Here is a 19,192-nt window from a genome sequence, read left to right as displayed (position 1 = left end):
GGCGTGCAATGCCTGGCTGACCAGCAGCATCAAAGAGAAAACTAGACTCAGCAGTGGCAGCGATGATTTGAAAACCCAAGACCTTGTAGTGGCACCTTTCCTGATTGCCTTCATTTCCACCTGGTGCTAAGTGTGCAGGATAAACATGCGTAAGATGAAAGTCGTAGGTTATTCACACCCACACACATAGAGGGACCAAAAAGAACAGCTGCTGGAATGACACTCATGGGTGTTCACCTAACTAGTAGCCAGCTATTGTTTTAGAGTATTAATTAGCAGTACAGATTATGGCTTCCTTGTTTTACACCTAGGTGACAAATTTGAAAGGAAAAGTGCATTATTTTAGGACATGAGCTTATTTGGTTTCTTGAAATGAAATGACAGCATGAATAGCAGTTTTATTTATGTACAGTCAATATGGAGCCAAAGCCAGCAGCCAGTTAGCTTGTCTTAGCATGAATAAAGGCAAACAGAAAAAAATGCACCCAGCACCAACTCTACAGCTCACTGAGCAACCTCAAGGGGCTCCTGGGCAAGAAATGCAGAATGGATTTTGTGAGCTTTAAAAACGCTACTAGGTGTTTTGTTTTTTTGTTGTTTTTAACTGCGGACAAGGAGAGCATGCAGAGGACTGGTGTGAGATAAATGACGATGCTAGAGATAGGGTTATGATCTGCCCTGGCAGCCCCTAAAGGGAGCAGTTCAAAGAAGGAGGACAGAGTTTTGTTCCTTCTGCCAATCTTGGCATATCCTGCCCAAGATTTATAGCTAAAGGTATGAAATGTGAGCATGAGAAAACTGGTTTTGTAGATTACATTATATTTGATGATTAGACTATTATGTGTTCACAATAGCAAGTAATAATTTTGATTGGAGATACTTTAGAACTGATACAAAAGACGCCAGGACTTTTCAGCTTAATTTCACAGCTAAATCAAGTGACTTCAATGAAATCAGAGTGATCAGAGGGCTCTCTTGAGAAGGCGAAAAGCGAATGTCACTTTGTAGTGTGACCATTGCATAACACCAACTCCTACACAGCGTGTTGCTGTGTGGGCCGTTTGTAGAGCCAATGTTGCTAGGGTAAAATCCATTCATTATCTGTCTTAATCATCCTAATAAGTGTTCAGTTAGCACAGTTTAACCCATAACTGCTTCATGACTTGTGTTTTGTGTTTTGCTGGAAAACAAAGTAATAAATAACAAAAACAACATGTTCATATTTAGTAAAGATTCAGAACATTTTTCAGTCAAGAATTATTGTTGACAAGGGAAAAATACGCATGTTCAGTATACTATAACAAAGCTAATAACAGAGGTTTGATAAAAAATGCTAAACATTTTTGTTTTAAGGAGGAAGGCTTCAACAATAACACAGTGCTTCATTAAAGGCTTCTCCAACAGGATAATCATTCACCTGCCTGATAATGTGCAGGTCACCCTCATGCTACAAAAGCTCCTCTTGCTCATCAAGGCATGGAAGCACAAGACCTCTGGATGTCCTATTGTGTCTGGCACCAGGATACTGCCATAGGATACTGTGGATCCTGCGGGTTGCAATTTGGGGCCTTCTGTGATTTGCTCACAAAGCATATCTTTAATCACATTAGGCAAGTTCAACATCTTGGGCCATTCCTGAGAAGTTTCTACACTGCAGCAGAGCACACTGTGCTATTGGAAAGGGAAGGGCATATGTGTCAGTTCTCATTGAAGAAGAATGCCAGGACCCACGTTTTCCCCAAAAGAATACTGGATTGTAACAACACATCACCTATTAATGGTTTTAATGTTGTAGCTGATCACTGCATATACTCTTAATCAGTGTCCTCTGACATTCAGGTCAAACCACAAACATGCAGCAAGTACAACTGGTCCAGTTCAGCAGAAGAAAAAGTGGTGTTTCTATTCTGGGTACAAGTAAAGCAGGGTCACATCACCAGTTTTTTGGCACTTCGAAATGTGCAAGTGTGGAAGTGGGTGGAATGAGCTATCGCGGGCAATAAACAACTACGATTTAAAAATAACAACGCTAACACGGTACAGTCCCACTGACATTTTGTGTTAACGGAATTACCTTCTTTAAAATATAACTGCATGGCACCAAATGATGTCCTTCACTGTGACCGCTTTGCAATGTAATGTAACTCAGAAAAGAACATTCTGAAGGAGATTAAAGCGTCTGCACATTCCAGCACATAAAATAAAATATTTTTTTGTGTTTACACGCACTAGATGCAAGTAAAACACAGCAGAAAATAAATAAAATCAAAGACTAGCGGCCCTGTTGCTCTATTTTCACCTGTAAAGCAGGAGTTGGGTAGGCGTAGGTTTCTGTGAATTTCCCATTACTTCGTAGCGCACTCGGTGCTTGCTTGGAAGTTTAGGGGTTTTTTTTCGCTGTAAAAAGAAGTTTTCTTCCCACGCACAACAGACGCTAATGTTTTTGTCACTTTTTATGGAATCAAACTCAAAGTAAGGTCAGTACTTCCACGCTTTAAACGCTGGACGCTCATACTGTCTCCGGCACTCGATATATTATCCATTGTTGATCTGCACACAGCTGTTGTCATGAAGGTCGCACTCGCTTACGGCACTGTCATCAGACATTCTTGCAAAAAAAAAAATCACGGTTTTAGTAACGCAGTAACGCAGCGTGCTTACGGGAAAGTAACGGTAATCTAATTACCATTTTTGCAATAGTAATCCCTTACTTTACTCGTTACTTGAAAAAAGTAATCGGATTACAGTAACGCGTTACAGGTAACGCGTTACAGGTAACGCGTTACTGGCCATCTCTGGTTGCTACCACTGAAGAATGTGTAGTAACCAAAAAATCGTGGACAAGTTTGTTTCTTGTTAAGCGAGAGGGGTTAACAGTGTATTTGTGTACACTGTCTCTCATCCTTTGACAGCTGGAAGAGGTGGATGGATGGATGGATGGATGGATGGATGGATGGATGGACGGATGGTGAGCTAATGTGATGTCACGGGGTCTCGATCAAGCATCAAGCTCCACAGTGATTTGTGGCTTCAGTAAAAGTAGTTTTCAATCACCTTGCTTCACTGCAGAGTTTCTGCTGGGCTACTTGATATGTTAAGTGAGCCAAAGAGGCAATAAAGCACTCTAACAACATTACTCATACAGTAGAGGCCCTGATTCACTTGCAAATTTTACGTTTATATAAGTTTTGAATATCTGAGTTATGAGACGTTTCCTCACATTGCTTCATTGCTTTGGTCACACTACCTGAGAAAGACAATGAAAAATTGTCATTAGTTTTAAAAGCAGGGTAAATCTCACAGCATATACACAGAACCTATGGAATTAATTCCCTCATGTGCCTCTGAAGTAAGTGTGGACATTGAAGACTAAAGTCTGTTTAAGTGATTTTGTACACTTAGTTAGGTGTATCCTTTATTCAGCTATGCCATAATTTTCTATATATCTGATTCTGTTTGAAGTAGAATGCAAATAACACCACAAAGCATATCTGTTAGTAATTCATATTGAATAGATATAGAAAAAATATTGAATAATTGTAATATTTGAGCTAAAAGTGGTAAAATATGTCAAAATATCCAAATTAAACCATTTTTATTAATCTATTGTCCAGGGAACTGCTTTAAAAATTCTTTAGCGTTGTGATTTATTATTTTTCACTTTTTTAATATCTAAAAGTGCACTGTTGATATTCTTGTGTAATGTGGAGTGTTTCCACAGAAAGCTCTGGGGAGTTTGCTTTCTGACAAGTCCTTACACAGTATAGTCAGTGAGGTCTACGACCTGCACAATCATTTTATATCACTTTATGTGTTTTGAAGACTCACAAAGGAGTTGTTGAAGGGGACTTTTAGGGTTCCTAGTTAGAGTAAATTCCCAGACACCCTGCTTTTCTGTTACTAATTCATTTAACACAATAGTGAGTGTGACTGTTTTAACTTTTAATTGTGCTTGAAATAAACAGACCAGGCACTGGGGAGTTAACTGATTTCTGTTCAATGAGCCGATCATCACCAGGTTTGTAGATTATTCAAATGGATGGGATATTATCCAAATTATAAAGTATAAACCATTTAGTTTTTATTTTTTTCACTGAAAGCACATCAATGCCTATTTCATCACCATAAAAAATAACAAGAGGTAAAGGATGTCTCTCTAAACAAGGGATGTAAAAATGTGTTTGCACTTTTATCTTTAGCTGGCCAGAGATAAAAGCACAAAAAAACACAATGTTGTTGCAAGTCTTCACCAACACCAATAGAGTGGCCTAGCTAGACCAGATCTTAAATCACCGCATTAACTTCTTGTGTGTCAAAGGATGGATTTTAAAATCCTATTACTTGTTTATAAAGCACTGAACAGTCTTTTTGAACCATTCAGACCCCTTGGGTTATCTGGAACAGGTTTGGTTAGTGTTCACAGGATCAAAACTAAGCTAAGCTGTGAAACAAGCCTCCTAAATTCCTATCGCCTTCAAAAACTGTCAGCTCATATAAAATAGGCATAAAATATGCATTAAAACAACAACTCTGGCTAGCCAGTAAATCATTTGTTTTTAACCAGAAAACAAAACAAGGAATTTAGCATTATTATTTTATCATTTAATTATTCATGCTTCCTGATTTAAACCTGTCTGTACTTGTTTATACATTGATTTATATTATACTATACTGTATCATATACTATATCTTTTGTATCTTTTATTTTTATCCTTTCTTTCAATTTACTTTTGAATATGCCATTTGATAATGTCAGTGAGCAGTATATTTCAGAAGCCTGTTTTTTTCCTACTATATCAGCCAAGCCCATTAAACACAAATGCACTAAAAGGAAAGGAAGTAACCATAATCCTTGTGTTTCATGAAGAACAGCCATGTTAGTGACATAGCATGCCTACTCTGACTACTCAAATTTATTTATTTTTCTAAAACTAATACAGGCCACTGCAGCAATCACAACAGACATAACCAGTGTATCCATTTCAAATAAACCCAAGACTATGTGGAATATTTTCCTCTTGTTGTTTAACTGTATATTCTGCAGTACATGTCACCCTCAACAACAGGCCCATGGATTTTTTTTTAGCTAAGTGTCATATATGTTATGAAAACTACAACACATGCAAGCAAGCATTCTTCATTAGCCTAATGCTTCTGACTAAAGCATCAGTTACACAGGTCACCATGTATCATGTTTCCTAGGGGATCTCCAGTCAATAGGGAAAATTGTGCATTTTGTCAAAGTCGAGAATGTTTGCTTTTAAAGTAAAAGTTGTGCGCTGCTGTTGGAACCTCCTGCAAAGCACTTGTTAACAGGTTAGGGAATACACAGTTTTCTCTAGCAAACAGTGGTTACCAAGGGGTCACAAACCAGAAGAAGAAAGTTCATTTTAATCATTTTACAGTATTTACTGACACACTCAAAAGCTGCGGTTACAGGTGAGTATTGTTCATGGCGTGAAGTGAAGCAGAAGATGAATAAAAAGTCAGCTATGATAATGTGATAATGTGTCATTCATACATTATTTATAGAATAAGTGGCTGCCTAGAAACATTAAAACAATCCTATGTGGTGTAAAATTAAGAGGAGAAACTGCCAAGCAAATTAACTTCTTTTGGTGTATGGTTGTTGCATATTTATCCATACATTGGTGAATGAAACTGAGCTAAGTGTGGTAACACACGTCAAGGGTCATCAGGGGAGCAAATGCTGGACATGCATGTGATGAAATATGGAGTCAAGATGTGACTGCTTGTTTATGAAGCTCAGAATATCAGCAGGCATTGATAACCGTTGACTTGCTGGCACCGGAAATTGTCATTATCTACAACAACAGTGCAAAATATTACTGATTGTTCCTTTAATGTCCCTTTGTGGTACTTAAGAGGATTGAGGCTGTTACATGAGTTTCTCCAGCCACAACAATTGGTGAGATGGGATTTGCTGCTGCGTCACTGGTGCCACTGAGACAAACACAGTAATATGTTTACTTGATGAGTTGTCTTTTTGAAGACAGATATCCCATAGAGATATTCTTAAACTGCTTCACCAGAGGAAAGTTTTTATGTTTATCTAAATAAAATAGAAACTTGTTCCAATAATTTGCACAATCAGCACATTTTCCTGAACCGACTGGGCTGAGACTTCTCAAATCGGACACTGACCTTCTGGGAAAAAGCCCATTACACTCAAAGCCTTTAGAAATTACAGAACTGTATACCTCAACTTGAATATTGACTAATAAAAACTGCATATAGTAATATTGTATGCAAACCATAGCCACAAGTTAACAAAGTGCCCATAAATTATTAATGCATTCTGTTACTCCTTTATTATTGCTTTTGTTTCTAAGTTTGAAATATCAGAACATAGTAAATAAAGTTAGATGTGCTGGTAGGAGTATTGCCGTTCCAAAAGTAGCAGACTAACACGCATTCATGTTTAAGGCCTATTTTCTAAGCTGAAGCAACCACCTAAGAACTGTGACTTTAAGTGAATAAACTGGAGAATGGTTTTATTGTTTTTATATAATAATCAAAGAAGCCTAATAAAAAATGTAAATATTTTAAAACTGTTTTGGTGTATTTGTTCCTTTATAGTTCCTATGGTTTTGCTTTTGCCATATGACAGAAAGAATACTTACAAGCATTTAATACAACAGCGTTGCACACTGAAGTGCTGAAGTCCTCTAAGTGCACACAGTTGAACAATTAGCAAAATCGCATTCTGGTCCATGTCCTCTCTCATCCACTAATGACAGAAGTCCTGTCTGGTCAGCTTTAAAAACTGATGTTACACTCATGGGTGGTACTTTAACATCTGTCAGATCACCATCAAAACAAAACAATCTAGCCACTTTAAACGAGAGGTTGTGCTGTTGGTGTAGAATGCTGATTAGTTTGATCATCTTCTGTTCTACTTTTACTGCAACTTCAAGAAGCATCCCTGCTGTTTTTTGTTCCAAATGCACCAGCACAACCAGTGAGTCATTTTGCAGGATTACAACCTAAAAATCCTTTGCAAAAGGAACTTTAAAATCCTTATCAGGTGATGCTGATGTGTGATTTCCTCCACTGCCCTAAATCACATTTGCTATATGAAATTTAACACTTGATTACTCTTGTCCCTAATGTTGGTTTGCTGATTTCAACAATAATATCTATTTTGTTCTATTTTGCACATAGCATGTTTCACTATTAGCACTTGCAAGTGTGATCCAGATGGTTTTTTTGCAGCCTTTTTTTTTTTGCTTGGCATATTTGTGGTCGACCAAGACAAGCCGAACTCAAAAGCTTGGGTTTCATATTCCAATGGAATAAAGGGAGCCACTGAAACACTTTGATGACTGCTACTTCTATTTAGTCAATATTTCTGGATACCATTCCAAAACCAAATAATCTTTTACTTACCCTAACCTGCCATCAGCAATGAGACCAGTAACACATTTAAATAAAATACCACCTCCCATTGTTACTGGCTTAGATGAGGAGTGAGATGAGTATGATGATGTTTTGTCTCCAGATGCAAAGTGATGAAGATTTGAAAAAGTTGTCTTCTAGTACCTCATCTGTCAGAGCTAAATGATTTAGTACGAGATTTTGACCTGCCAAAGGAAGCAACTGAGTCGCTTGGGTCTAGCCTCAGCGAGGAAAAACCTCCTTGCTCTAGCATCTAAATTTTCTTTTTATAGGCATCGTGAGAAGGATCTTATTCCATTCTTTGAAATTGATGATGACTTTGTCTATAGTGGGGATTATGAAAATCTTTTGAGAGCAATAGGTTGTGAGTATGATGCAGATGAGTGGAGGTTGTTCATTGACAACTCAAAAGCCAGCCTAAAATGTTATCCACTTTCGGATGGCAGCAATTACTTTCCATTCATTGACAGAATGACCGATTGGTCAAGACTGAAATCTTTGCCCATTCTTCTTTGCAAAACAGCTCCAGCTCAGTCAGATTAGATGGACAGCGTTTGTGAACAGCAGTTTTCAGATCTTGCCACAGATTCTCGATTGGATTTAGATCTGGACTTTGACTGGGCCATTCTAACACATGGATATGTTTTGTTTTAAACCATTCCATTGTTGCCCTGGCTTTATGTTTAGGGTCGTTGTCCTGCTGGAAAGTGAACCTCCGCCCCAGTCTCAAGTCTTTTGCAGACTCCAAGAGGTTTTCTTCCAAGATTGCCCTGTATTTGTCTCCATCCATCTTCCCATTAACTCTGACCAGCTTCCCTGTCCCTGCTGAAGAGAAGCACCCCCAGAGCATGATGCTGCCACCACCATATTTGACAGTGGGGATGGTGTGTTCAGACTGATGTGCAGTGTTAATTTTCCGCCACACATAGCGTTTTGCATTTAGGCCACAAAGTTCCATTTTGGTCTCATCTGACCAGAGCAGCTTCTTCCACATGTTTGCTGTGTCCCCCACATGGCTTGTGGCAAACTGCAAACGGGACTTCTTATGGTTTTCTGTTAACAATGGCTTTCTTCTTGCAACTCTTCCATAAAGGCCAACTTTGTGCAGTGCACGACTAATAGTTGTCCTATGGACAGATCCCCCCACCTGAGCTGTAGATCTCTGCAGCTCGTCCAGAGTCACCATGGGCCCCTTGGCTGCATTTCTGATCAGCGCTCTCCTTGTTCGGCCTGTGAGTTTAGGTGGACGGCCTTGTCTTGGTAGGTTTACAGTTGTGCCATACTCCTTCCATTTCTGAATGATTGCTTGAACAGTGCTCCGTGGGATGTTCAAGGCTTGGGAAATCTTTTTGTAGCCTAAGCCTGCTTTAAATTTCTCAATAACTTTATCCCTGAGCTGTCTGGTGTGTTCTTTGGACTTCATGGTGTTGTTGCTCCCAATATTCTCTTAGACAACCTCTGAGGCCGTCACAGAGCAGCTGCATTTGTACTGACATTAGATTACACACAGGTGCACTCTATTTAGTCATTAGCACTCATCAGGCAATGTCTATGGGCAACTGACTGCACTCAGACCAAAGGGGGCTGAATAATTACGCACACCCCACTTTGCAGTTATTTATTTGTAAAAAAATGTTTGGAATCATGTATGATTTTCGTTCCACTTCTCACGTGTGCACCACTTTGTGTTGGACTTTCACCTGGAATTCCAATAAAATTGATTCATGTTTGTGACTGTAATGTGACAAAATGTGGAAAAGTTCAAGGGGGCCGAATACTTTTGCAAGCCACTGTATTTTCTGGAAAACAGAAGATAGTTTATTTTAAGATGAAGGAAGGTGTAATCATAAATCTGACCTCACTGACCTCAGAGGCTAGAATATGAGGCTTGCTTAAAAGTTTCACTCACCAAACAAAGAAAGAATTAAATAAATAACAATAGGAGAGGACGACCAATAAGAAGAGAGTTACAGTAGTCAGTGTTGGACATAACCAAGGTGTGAGCAAGGATGGCAATGGGGAGTGAAAAACTGTTACATTTAGACAAGTTGGATTTGATGCCAATGAGGAGAACTACCGTTTTATCGATAAGGCTATTTGAGAAGATGAGAGCAGGTGTGATAGTGGTAGTAGGTTTAGTAGACAGGTAGAGCTGGATACCATCAGCACAACAATGGAAAGTAAGAATTAATTTATCTATGACATGACCAAGATAAAGTATATAGATGATAAATAAAAGAGGCCCCAGGGCAGATCCCTGGGGCACTCCAGGAGTAATTAGAATTGAGCGGGTTTTGAAATTTGAGTTAAATGAATTGAGTGCAGCTGAAGAGATACGATTTAAACCAATTTAAGGCTGTATCTGTGACGATAGAAGCCTTTCTGCCTGCGAAGTAGTGTTCAAGACCACAGAGTGGAAACGCAAGATCACTACTCAGTGTAAGGTTTATGCTACAGCTGCAATTAACAGTACTGGTAATTACTAAAATCATTTTTTTTAATGTTTCTGTAATGGTTAACCCATCATATGCCCAAGCACTTTAATCAAAATCATATTATGATATGATATATTGTGATATATAATTATTATTGTTATCCCCTAATTGTTATCTATTAATTTTTCAAATATAGTGTTTTTTTAAAAGAAAAAAAAATAGTAAAGCACATTATTATGTTTTGATTAAGATGCCATATTAGTTATTTATTTACAGTGATGAACAGAAAAAACATGTTTTAGTGTTTGACTGTTATGCTTGATTCATTTCTGACTCACAAGTTTGAACTTTCCTAATAAATAATATCACTTTTAGTTTTTATAGATTTCTAGTTTTTCTATAGTTTTCCTATATTTTATTTCTATATTTTTCTTCTGTCTTGTTTTTACGGCAGGTGGTTAAATTTGTTAAGCACTGTAAGTGTCAGTAATACATTGATTAAATATTTTGTCTCATCACCACCCCGCCATGCTGTATAATTTTTGGGTCACACTTAGTTTACTTATGCAATGTTCAATTGGAAATCTTTTTTTTTTGTTGTTGTTTTTTAACTGTACCACTACTTGTAAAATTTTCCAGCATCAGCTTGATGTTTAAAATGTAAATGTTATGACAGTTTGTTGATTTCATGTTTATGTCTTGTAAGCACATTAATTCAAAGTGCTGCACAAATATTTGTCGATGTTACACATATTTAATACTGGAGAGTTAATCACATTCTGGAGCCTTGCACAGTTTATATTTACCTACATGTCGCTCAGTTGAAGCGCTCGTCTTAATCGTCTTAGCAGAAATTAAGGACTGCATGTGTTGCCCAAGGACACATCAGTAATCTGCAGGGCTACTGAATGCATTGGTTGCTCATGGATAAAATCTCTTGGACCTCTGCTATGAATTGCAGAATCCCACTGATGAGAATAAAGCACTCTCACAGGCTATGGTATATTGTAATTAGGTTTATTTTGGGCTCACATAAAATATAGAGGGCCCACAGAGGTCACCTCACGATGACAACACTGATGCTTTGACAAGTGCTGTTAGGAAAATAAACAATGCCACAGGAAAGGATTTTAAATATAGCTAAATTCATTTCTACTGAAAGAGGTGGACACAGTTCAGACCAGCATGGTTTAAAGCTGTATTATACTTTTACTAGCTGTTATAAAGATGCTGTTGCTGTGGGGTGTTTTCAGCAGCATTTTTCACTTCATATAAGACACTGCATGCTCATACAGCAGTGTCTTGTCAACTACAAAGTAGCCCTGTCCTAAAGTACCCTGCTTTATTGCTGATTTTAATCTAGATGTAACCATTTGTTAAAAACAAGACATGTTTATTAAATGAACCATTAAATTAGAATTTGACACAAAAACTCATAAGAAAATGTGTTTACATAGGTCAAAAATCAAGGGAGTACTAAGATGATTTATTATACATACAGACTTCTTTTTAAAGCCACAGGTATCAGACCTTACTAAGTCAAAGCAAATGTGGAAGGTGTTTGATGCGCTGATCTGTTATAAATGCACATAATAAGCTAGTTTATAACTTCGCTACACATGGGAATGTTTGGAGGATCCACTTCAGCAGATATATCCACTGTGCTATCAATTCCTTCAATTTCTGTTATTTCTGTTTTTTCCATCTGTTTTGTGAAGCACTTTTACAATTCATGATCAACTAAATTGTACAAGCTAGAGCTTATCTCAGCTGTCATTGGGCGATAGGTAAGGTATGCTCTGGACATGTCGCCGGTTTCACAAGGCTTAGACCAAGAAGCATCATTCACGCTCACATTCACGCTCACTTAACCTAACATGCATGTCTTAGGACTATGGGAAGAGGGAGAACCCACACAGGCACAAGGAGAGAGCATAGAAACTCCCTAGCCCTAGCCAGCCAGTGGGTTTGAAGCAAGAACCATCTTGCTGTGAAGCAAAGGTACTAAACCGGTGCAACCCATGTCACTTCTATCGTGTATCTTGTTTGGATTTGGTACGGTTAAAAAAGTAAACACGATCCCACCTCTTTGTATTGATGTGCTCGTTTTCACCAAGACATACTGTAATACATGCAAAATAATGGACGCTACACGTCTTCAAAAACAGAGCAGGAGAATACTGATTGAAAAGAGAACATAACTAGGGTGGGTTTTAATTACAGTCATCACATTTATAGCGCATGGGATTAATGATATCTTCGCTGTGACTAATTGAGCCTGTTTTGGCCTGAACATGTGATGAAGACAATAGCTTCAATTCTCCTCACAAAGCAGCAACCAGTTGAGTGTCTGATGGCTTGGGCTTTGAGCAGACCTGTCTGACACAGACATCAATGAGGTCGGTCTTCTGAGGCTAAGCACAGGCATAATAATTAATCTTCTTTGACATCATCATCCTCAGAGTCACCTAGCAACTGTCCACCTGCATTAACAAGAGCACAATAGAGGCCTGTCATGGACTGCCTGAAGTGGGGGTGTTCAGTGGTTGCAATCCAAATGCCTCCATGTAGGAACAGTAGGAATGTACCGGAGGCTAAAATAACATGATCAACACTTGCTTTTTTGGGTTTCTTTTTAAAAACTTGTCAAACAGCATTTTATAGATTGTTGGATTGGAAACGTAATAGAATTTCAAAATATATTTGGGACAGGCTTTTTCAAGACACACATTAATTAACACATCTCTGGTGAGATTTTGATGTTAGCTCAAATTGTTTGCATCTTAATTATCACTGTGGGTCTGAACCTCACACTCATTTATTTATATTACACCATAAGTGAGAATAAAAGGGAAAGAAGCATGAATATTCATTCACCTGTTCTTCTTTTATGTGTTCTACACCTCTTCTATCTTTTTTTAGTCCCGTACCACTGCACAGCAATTATTTTTAGCGGGAGAAATGGAGGAAGAGGTGAGAAGGTTACAATCATTTATTTGTTTTCGGTCTTGTGTAAGCAAATCCATCTTCTCGAAAGAAAATTAAAGCGAAGGCAGGATTTAAATAACTTTCATTAAACGTTGATGGGCTCGATTAGCTCAACCAAACACCTAACTAGATAAAGACACCAGTAATGTCAACATTTTTTAAAGCAGTCCACACACTAAAAAGACAAAAGTGTGTGCACCCAGGAACTCACACACATACTCAGATGCCAAAAAGTCAGCTTGTATGACAGCATAGTCCAACCAGTATTTTTCCGCCTCAGTAACAGGTATGATTAAGTTCTCAAATGAAAAATGCTGCATTTTTAGTTTCCATATTATGAACTGCTACTTGCTGTCTCTCTCTCTCTCCCACACACACAGATTTAAGCCTAACAGCAGTCATCTGCAGTAGAAAAGAGACCAAGCTGCCTATCAGTCGATGACTGGAAATTGCAAATGGCAGCGTGTTCAGGTAAAATACTGTGAGTGAGTTCCTCAACGTGTTTACTCCTGGAAAATTGGGGAATAACAGGCTGTCATATGGTGACACATCAGCCTTTGTTAAAGAAATTACTTTGCTCTTTGCCCAGCTCTCTGATGCTCGGCCTCCTGGACAAATTGTCCATTTGGCGAGTGCAGACTAAATGGAACTGCGTCTTCGGCATGCTGCTCTACCGAAGCACAAAGAACCCGGGGCAGATAGGAATCCAATTATCCAAAGCAAATAATGGATGTCTCATTTAAGATGTGCAGCAGTTGCGACAGTAATGGCAATGCCACAATTTTCCTGAAGCCAACCTCTATCAATTGCATCATCTGCTGTTTAACACTAAGTCATCTACAGCCATACAGCCGACTACAAGCTGTCAAACGTCACATAACATAATAAATCTTTTCATGGCACAGGAAACATGGTCTCAAAGATGGAGTGTTTACTCACATGGTGCTTAGGTGCGGGTTCTGAGCAAACGCTCGAGGCTGGATAGACTTCAGGTTACAATTCATGATAGTTCTGAAATGAAAAGAGATCAAATACAGATCAGACTGTGTGGAAACCTGCGAAAAAAGACATTTGTTTTTTCCTAGTATGCTCACATGCGACTGTATGCAGTCCATTTCAAGTCATTTTGCATATTTGTTTTACCACAGCAGTGCACTGTAACAAGAAGGGTTCTAGCTTTTCCAGTTTTTCATATTTAAACATTTATCTGTATTCTGGCACACCCCGCAGAGCTGACAGCCAAATGAAAATTCACTTTGATGCGCCATTTGATGAAAGATTTGTGAACTTGTGTGTCTTTACTTTGAAATGACTGAAACCTCTGGTTAGAACATGCATTCCCTCCTTGTGTTAACAGTCAAATTAAACTAATACTCATTTTGCTGCGGACCCAGTGGATTCTTCACGACGACTCCAAGAATTCCCAGCGTCCCAGTTTGGAAACCACTGTTCTGGGCTACAATGGTAATGACTTCTAATCTTGTAATCACAGATGTCTCTTTCCAAAGACGTCACTGACGTCTTCAGTGAGCGCCTCATAACGCTGTGTGCTGATTACAACCAGCTGTTGGCGCCAATTACCTTCTACAAGCTTGATCATGCCTCTGTGGTGTTTGGCGAGGATGCGGTGATTCATTGCCCACAAGTTCCCAAAGAGGGGCTCTGGGACCTCAAAGGGTCCTTCAAAGAGTTTAGGGGAATTCCTTACAAATAGATTCCCTCACAAAAAATGAACAGCAATATTTCGACTTCTATTTCATATCCATTAAATTAGCACAACCATATACACAGATGACTGTACTGCTTTTGCTTTTGTCCTCCCAGCAGTAATGACTGGAGCAAAGGCATTTATACTCAACACAATTATCTCCTTAAACAGCAGTGAATTAAATGGAGACATTACAGGTGAATGGGGTAAACATTTGCCTAATGGATATCACCAGGAAACTTCCCCAGTCGATTGCTTAGGTGAAAATGATGTTTTGTATTAAATACATTCAGAAAAGAATCTAGGTTTAAATATGCAAACAAGATATTATCTAAAACTGATTACATATTTCTTGCAGAATGGAAATCTGTAAATGAGATAAAGTTTGATCTAAAGGTTTCTACAAAGTAAATTTTGGGGTGTCACTATCAAAAGGCAAATGTAACTAGAAATACATTTAACATTAATTTAATAATATCTCCATTAACCTGCATACACAGAAATACAACTGGAAAGCTGGGTTTGCACGTGTGTCACTGAAGTGGTGATTTGTGGCTCAAAGTATGAAGAAAAGAATTTTGAGATAGTATGATCGAAAATTATGGAACACAAAAAATTTCACATATTTTTAAGGGGAAAAACCCACAATTTTCCAGCGAATCTTTCACCAAAGATATAGTAAATGGACTGGCACTCGTATAGCACTTTTCTACTCTCACTGAGCACTCAGAGCACTTTTTACTACGAGCCACATTCACCTGTTCAGTGCTTTATTCTATGCCTTTGAGTAGTGAATGTGGATGGGAAGAAAACATCCAAAGTAACCAGTGTAATCTAAAGCATGTGTGTCACCTTAATGTTTGCTAGATTTGAAATTTTCAGCTTTCAGCACACTAAAACATTTCATTACATGAAAAATAATGTCGCAGGATCATTTTTGTTTTCATTTATTATAATTTTTTTTATTTTATCACTTAATTAAATAAAACCAAAGTAAATGAAAGGCAGTAAGAGCTGACCAAAACATTTAAACTATATGGGCAAGAGTACTGGACCACCTCGACATTACACCAGCAGAAGCTGCTCAGCCAAAGAAACCTATACCATGAAGTTCTCAGCACACACATTTTTTTGCTGATGTTTATGGCAGAGGAGGTCTGTAAGTACAGCGTTAGTTACTTTTTCACACTATTCACTTCAGTAAACAGCAACCCCATTGTGTAACTTTATGTGGCTTTGTGGCTTAGTTGGGTGTTTCCTAAATGCATCCACTTTACAAAATTACTACTTACAACCTATTGTGTAATAGGGGAAGACATTTCACAAACAGACTTGGTGCAATGATGGCATTACAGTACTACGCTTGAATTCATTAAGCTCTTTAGAATGATCCATTCTTTCACAAAGCCTTAAGCAGACTGCATAGCTAAGTGCTGGATTTTGTATACTTGTAGCAATGGGACTGATGTCACCTGAATTAAAAAATTAAAAAGCATACTTTTTTTCCATTAAGTGTATACATTATGGGTGCTTTAAACCTAGCTTGAACATGTAACTGTCACCAACGCTTCCTTTGTGACATTGATGAGGCAGCAAGAAATCTACTGTAAGGTGTAGATGCCTGTGGAAGATGCAAAGTAACAACTGCATTTGAAGAGTCTGGTAAATGCAGTAAACATTACACCAGTGCTGTTTTTCTCATATTTGCTACATTGCAGAATAATCCGGATTATACTGAGGCTAACACTATGGTAGCTAAATAATGAAAAAGTGCAAACAAAGTAAAGCATGGTTTATTTTTCAGATTCTTCCAGATTCTTTTCAGATTCTATTGATAGCATCTTAACCAGCATCATTAACTCATCACCTGAAATGATTTTCAATATAAAGCGAGTCTTGTTAAAAGTTAAATGGTGAAGTTTCTTCAGTTTATGGTGTGCTGACAATGTGTCGGCATACAGCCAATAACTGCATTCAGACACTTTAGTAATCCATACTACATCCAACAACTGAACTTAGTGAAAGCAAATAGACTATTATTATGTAATGTCAATATAGTTTCTTAAAGCACAACCTCAAAACCTATGGCAGGATCAGTGGATTCATCCATTCATTTTCTTAACTGCTTATCCACAGGGAGGGGCAACAGTTTAGCTTTCATGGGGTGAGGAGTCGGCTACACCCTGGACAGGTTGCCACCTTATAATCAATAAATTCCATTAGTGCTTCCGGTAGCAAAACAGATCATCTGTTTGGAAAGAGACAGTCTAAACTGCTGTGAAGAAATCACTAGTCAGGTGGGACCAAGAAAAAGATTAAAAAGTCCATCTGAAATCTTTGCTTTGGTCTGATGAGTCCAAATTTAAGACTTTTAGGTCAAAACCATCAGGTCCTTCCCACCATGAAGCATAAGAGCTCAACTGAGATAGTCTGAGGTGAGGTGGACTGCAGATTAAAAAGCAGCCAACAACGGATTTGCATATGTGGGCAGAAAAATAACGCAGGTGATGAGCTCATGAGGCTGGTTAACAAAATGAAAAGTTGGCAGAAGGCTTCTATAAAGTATTTTGATGTCAGCCTTTCAAAAAGTTCACCCACTCAGCTGCACTAACTATAAAATTACATTATTTGGATAATATTCTGCCCTCACACCATTTAATAACACTTAAAAACATAACTGCTGCTGTGGAGAGTGAATTGTTTCGAACAAATCCTCAACATAAAACAGCAGAAAGATTACGTTAAAATCCACAATACTTGTTTTTCCTTTGTATGATATTTGTCGTACCTGTAAGATAAGCTTGTTTCTGAAGCGTGGTTTCTTTGAAATATGGTGTGCATTGGTTCGATAGGGACATTTTGTACAGTACGTGCAAAATGAATAGCACTCGTTTGTTAATGCTGCTTTCATTTTAAAGACCACTTTGGGTTTGTTAGTGAATAGTCAGGCATCTATAAAATGTTTTGTTTGTTTTGGCAGGAAATTAGCTCCATATATGAGAAGTACTTGCTAAAAGCTACAGTTCCTGCTGTTTCAGAAATGATTGAATAATGAATGTCAAAAGCCTTATAAAGTAAATGAATCCAGTCAAATACATGAAACTACAGTGTTCACTGTGCTACAACAAAACTCATTTCAGTTATTTTAATCTACTCTGTAGTCTACTTTTAGTTTATTTATAGGTAAGTAAATGTAAGAATATAAATGTATATATATTGAATATAACTGTGCTGAGGAATACAAGCAGCTTCCTGTGCTTTAGACAGAGAAGATTTTTTTTTCATTTTATTCAAATAAAGATGGTGATGATGAGGTCACATGCAAAATAAGATGATGGAAGGTATGCCATAGTGACTTTTTCCCTTCTTATCCCGCACACCATTAACAGCCCCTTAAGGCAGCATCGCGACAGCTTTCCCTGTGAAGACTCAACTCCAGGTGGGGAGGAGCCAGTGTCCCTAGACAAGGCAGCAGGAGAGAAGCAGTGGTAATGAGAAAAATGCTAATTTAGCCGTGGAGATATTGCACTTGGCCTCCCTGATAAGGGATCAAGGGGATCAGGGGAGAGGCCAGCTCTGACTTTGGAGGGCAAAGGAGAATGCGATTCTCTGTAGAGTGGGGGAAAAATGAAGAGGAATAGGAGGCTGGGGAGTGGAAGAGGTGAGAGAAATTAAAGGATGTGGCCTCATAGTGCATGGTTGCAAAGCAGGAAAAGAGCGTAACATTGCTTTAATATGTGAAGAGATGAGAATAAAAAAAAACCCCACAATGCTACAGCAGGGACTCCTAATTCAATTTTCCCTGCTGCTTTTTTAGCATTATTTGATCAGTGGCTAAGCAAAGCGAAGGGGATGTTCCACCAGCGTGTGACTGTCAAGAATTAAAAGCTTGTTTAAACATCTGCTAGTGTTAGGATCAAGAAGACACCCCTCACCCATGCTTCTCTCTAACACTCTGCCCCCAAAGAAGTATGTGACATTTAATCCAGATGCTGCAACTTGGGATCTGAGGTGAATTACTGCACTGATCGCTAGGAGGAAACTGCGGCCTCTCTGCAGTAGCAGGCGGGCAACCTGATGGAAAACAGGGATTAACAGTGGTACAGTTTCTACTGTGCTTTTCCAGATCTGCAACACAGCAGGACTAAAATACATTGAAGTGTCTCTCACCCCACTGTCACAACCACCACCAGCACAGATAACAGCATCAACACTTACAGCTTCTGTAGTCCAGTGTAGAGCTCCATATCGACGTCTCTCAGAGTCTGCAATCCTGTCCAGTTCTCTATATGTCTGTAAACAGTGAGAAAGAGAATTGTAAATGAGACATTCTGGTTCATCATAGAAGAAAAGAAAAACAAACCAGGACACATGACAGAAGAAAACTCTTTTTTTTTTTTTTTTTTTTTTTATAGTCGCAAGTTGCAAATTAACAAGCTGTGTATTGTCAAAAGTTTTCTGAATCCATATTCATTTAAACTGCAATTATTGGAACAGTTCTGACAGAGCGCTCTCTGCTGCCCTCTGATAGATTTAATTGCCAGGAGGCAGCTTCTGAACCTTAATCTCTGTGAGGGGAAGTGTGAGGGGGACACAGCAAATAAACACAGCAGATGACTTTACTTCTGCTAATACTATCACA

General features: G+C 38.4%; 1 protein-coding gene across 2 annotated transcripts in view; it reads right to left on the bottom strand.

Annotated features, from left to right (window-relative positions):
• The window catches only part of ntrk3b (neurotrophic tyrosine kinase, receptor, type 3b), a 219,926-nt gene that overhangs the window by 163,316 nt on the left and 37,418 nt on the right, over positions 1-19,192 (bottom strand). For both annotated transcript variants that reach the window (XM_040011809.1, XM_040011810.1), the window contains exons 2-3: positions 18,769-18,843; positions 13,782-13,853 (exon numbers count right to left, since the gene is read on the bottom strand). In XM_040011809.1, the coding sequence (XP_039867743.1) occupies positions 13,782-13,853; positions 18,769-18,843 (147 nt within the window). The remainder of the gene's footprint in view (positions 1-13,781; positions 13,854-18,768; positions 18,844-19,192) is intronic.

Source organism: Simochromis diagramma, unplaced genomic scaffold, assembly GCF_900408965.1.
Source record: "Simochromis diagramma unplaced genomic scaffold, fSimDia1.1 OVJJ01000603.1, whole genome shotgun sequence".
NCBI lineage: Eukaryota > Metazoa > Chordata > Actinopteri > Cichliformes > Cichlidae > Simochromis > Simochromis diagramma.
The sequence above is the reverse complement of the archived record's forward strand: the minus strand, read 5'-3'. Positions and strand labels throughout refer to the sequence as shown.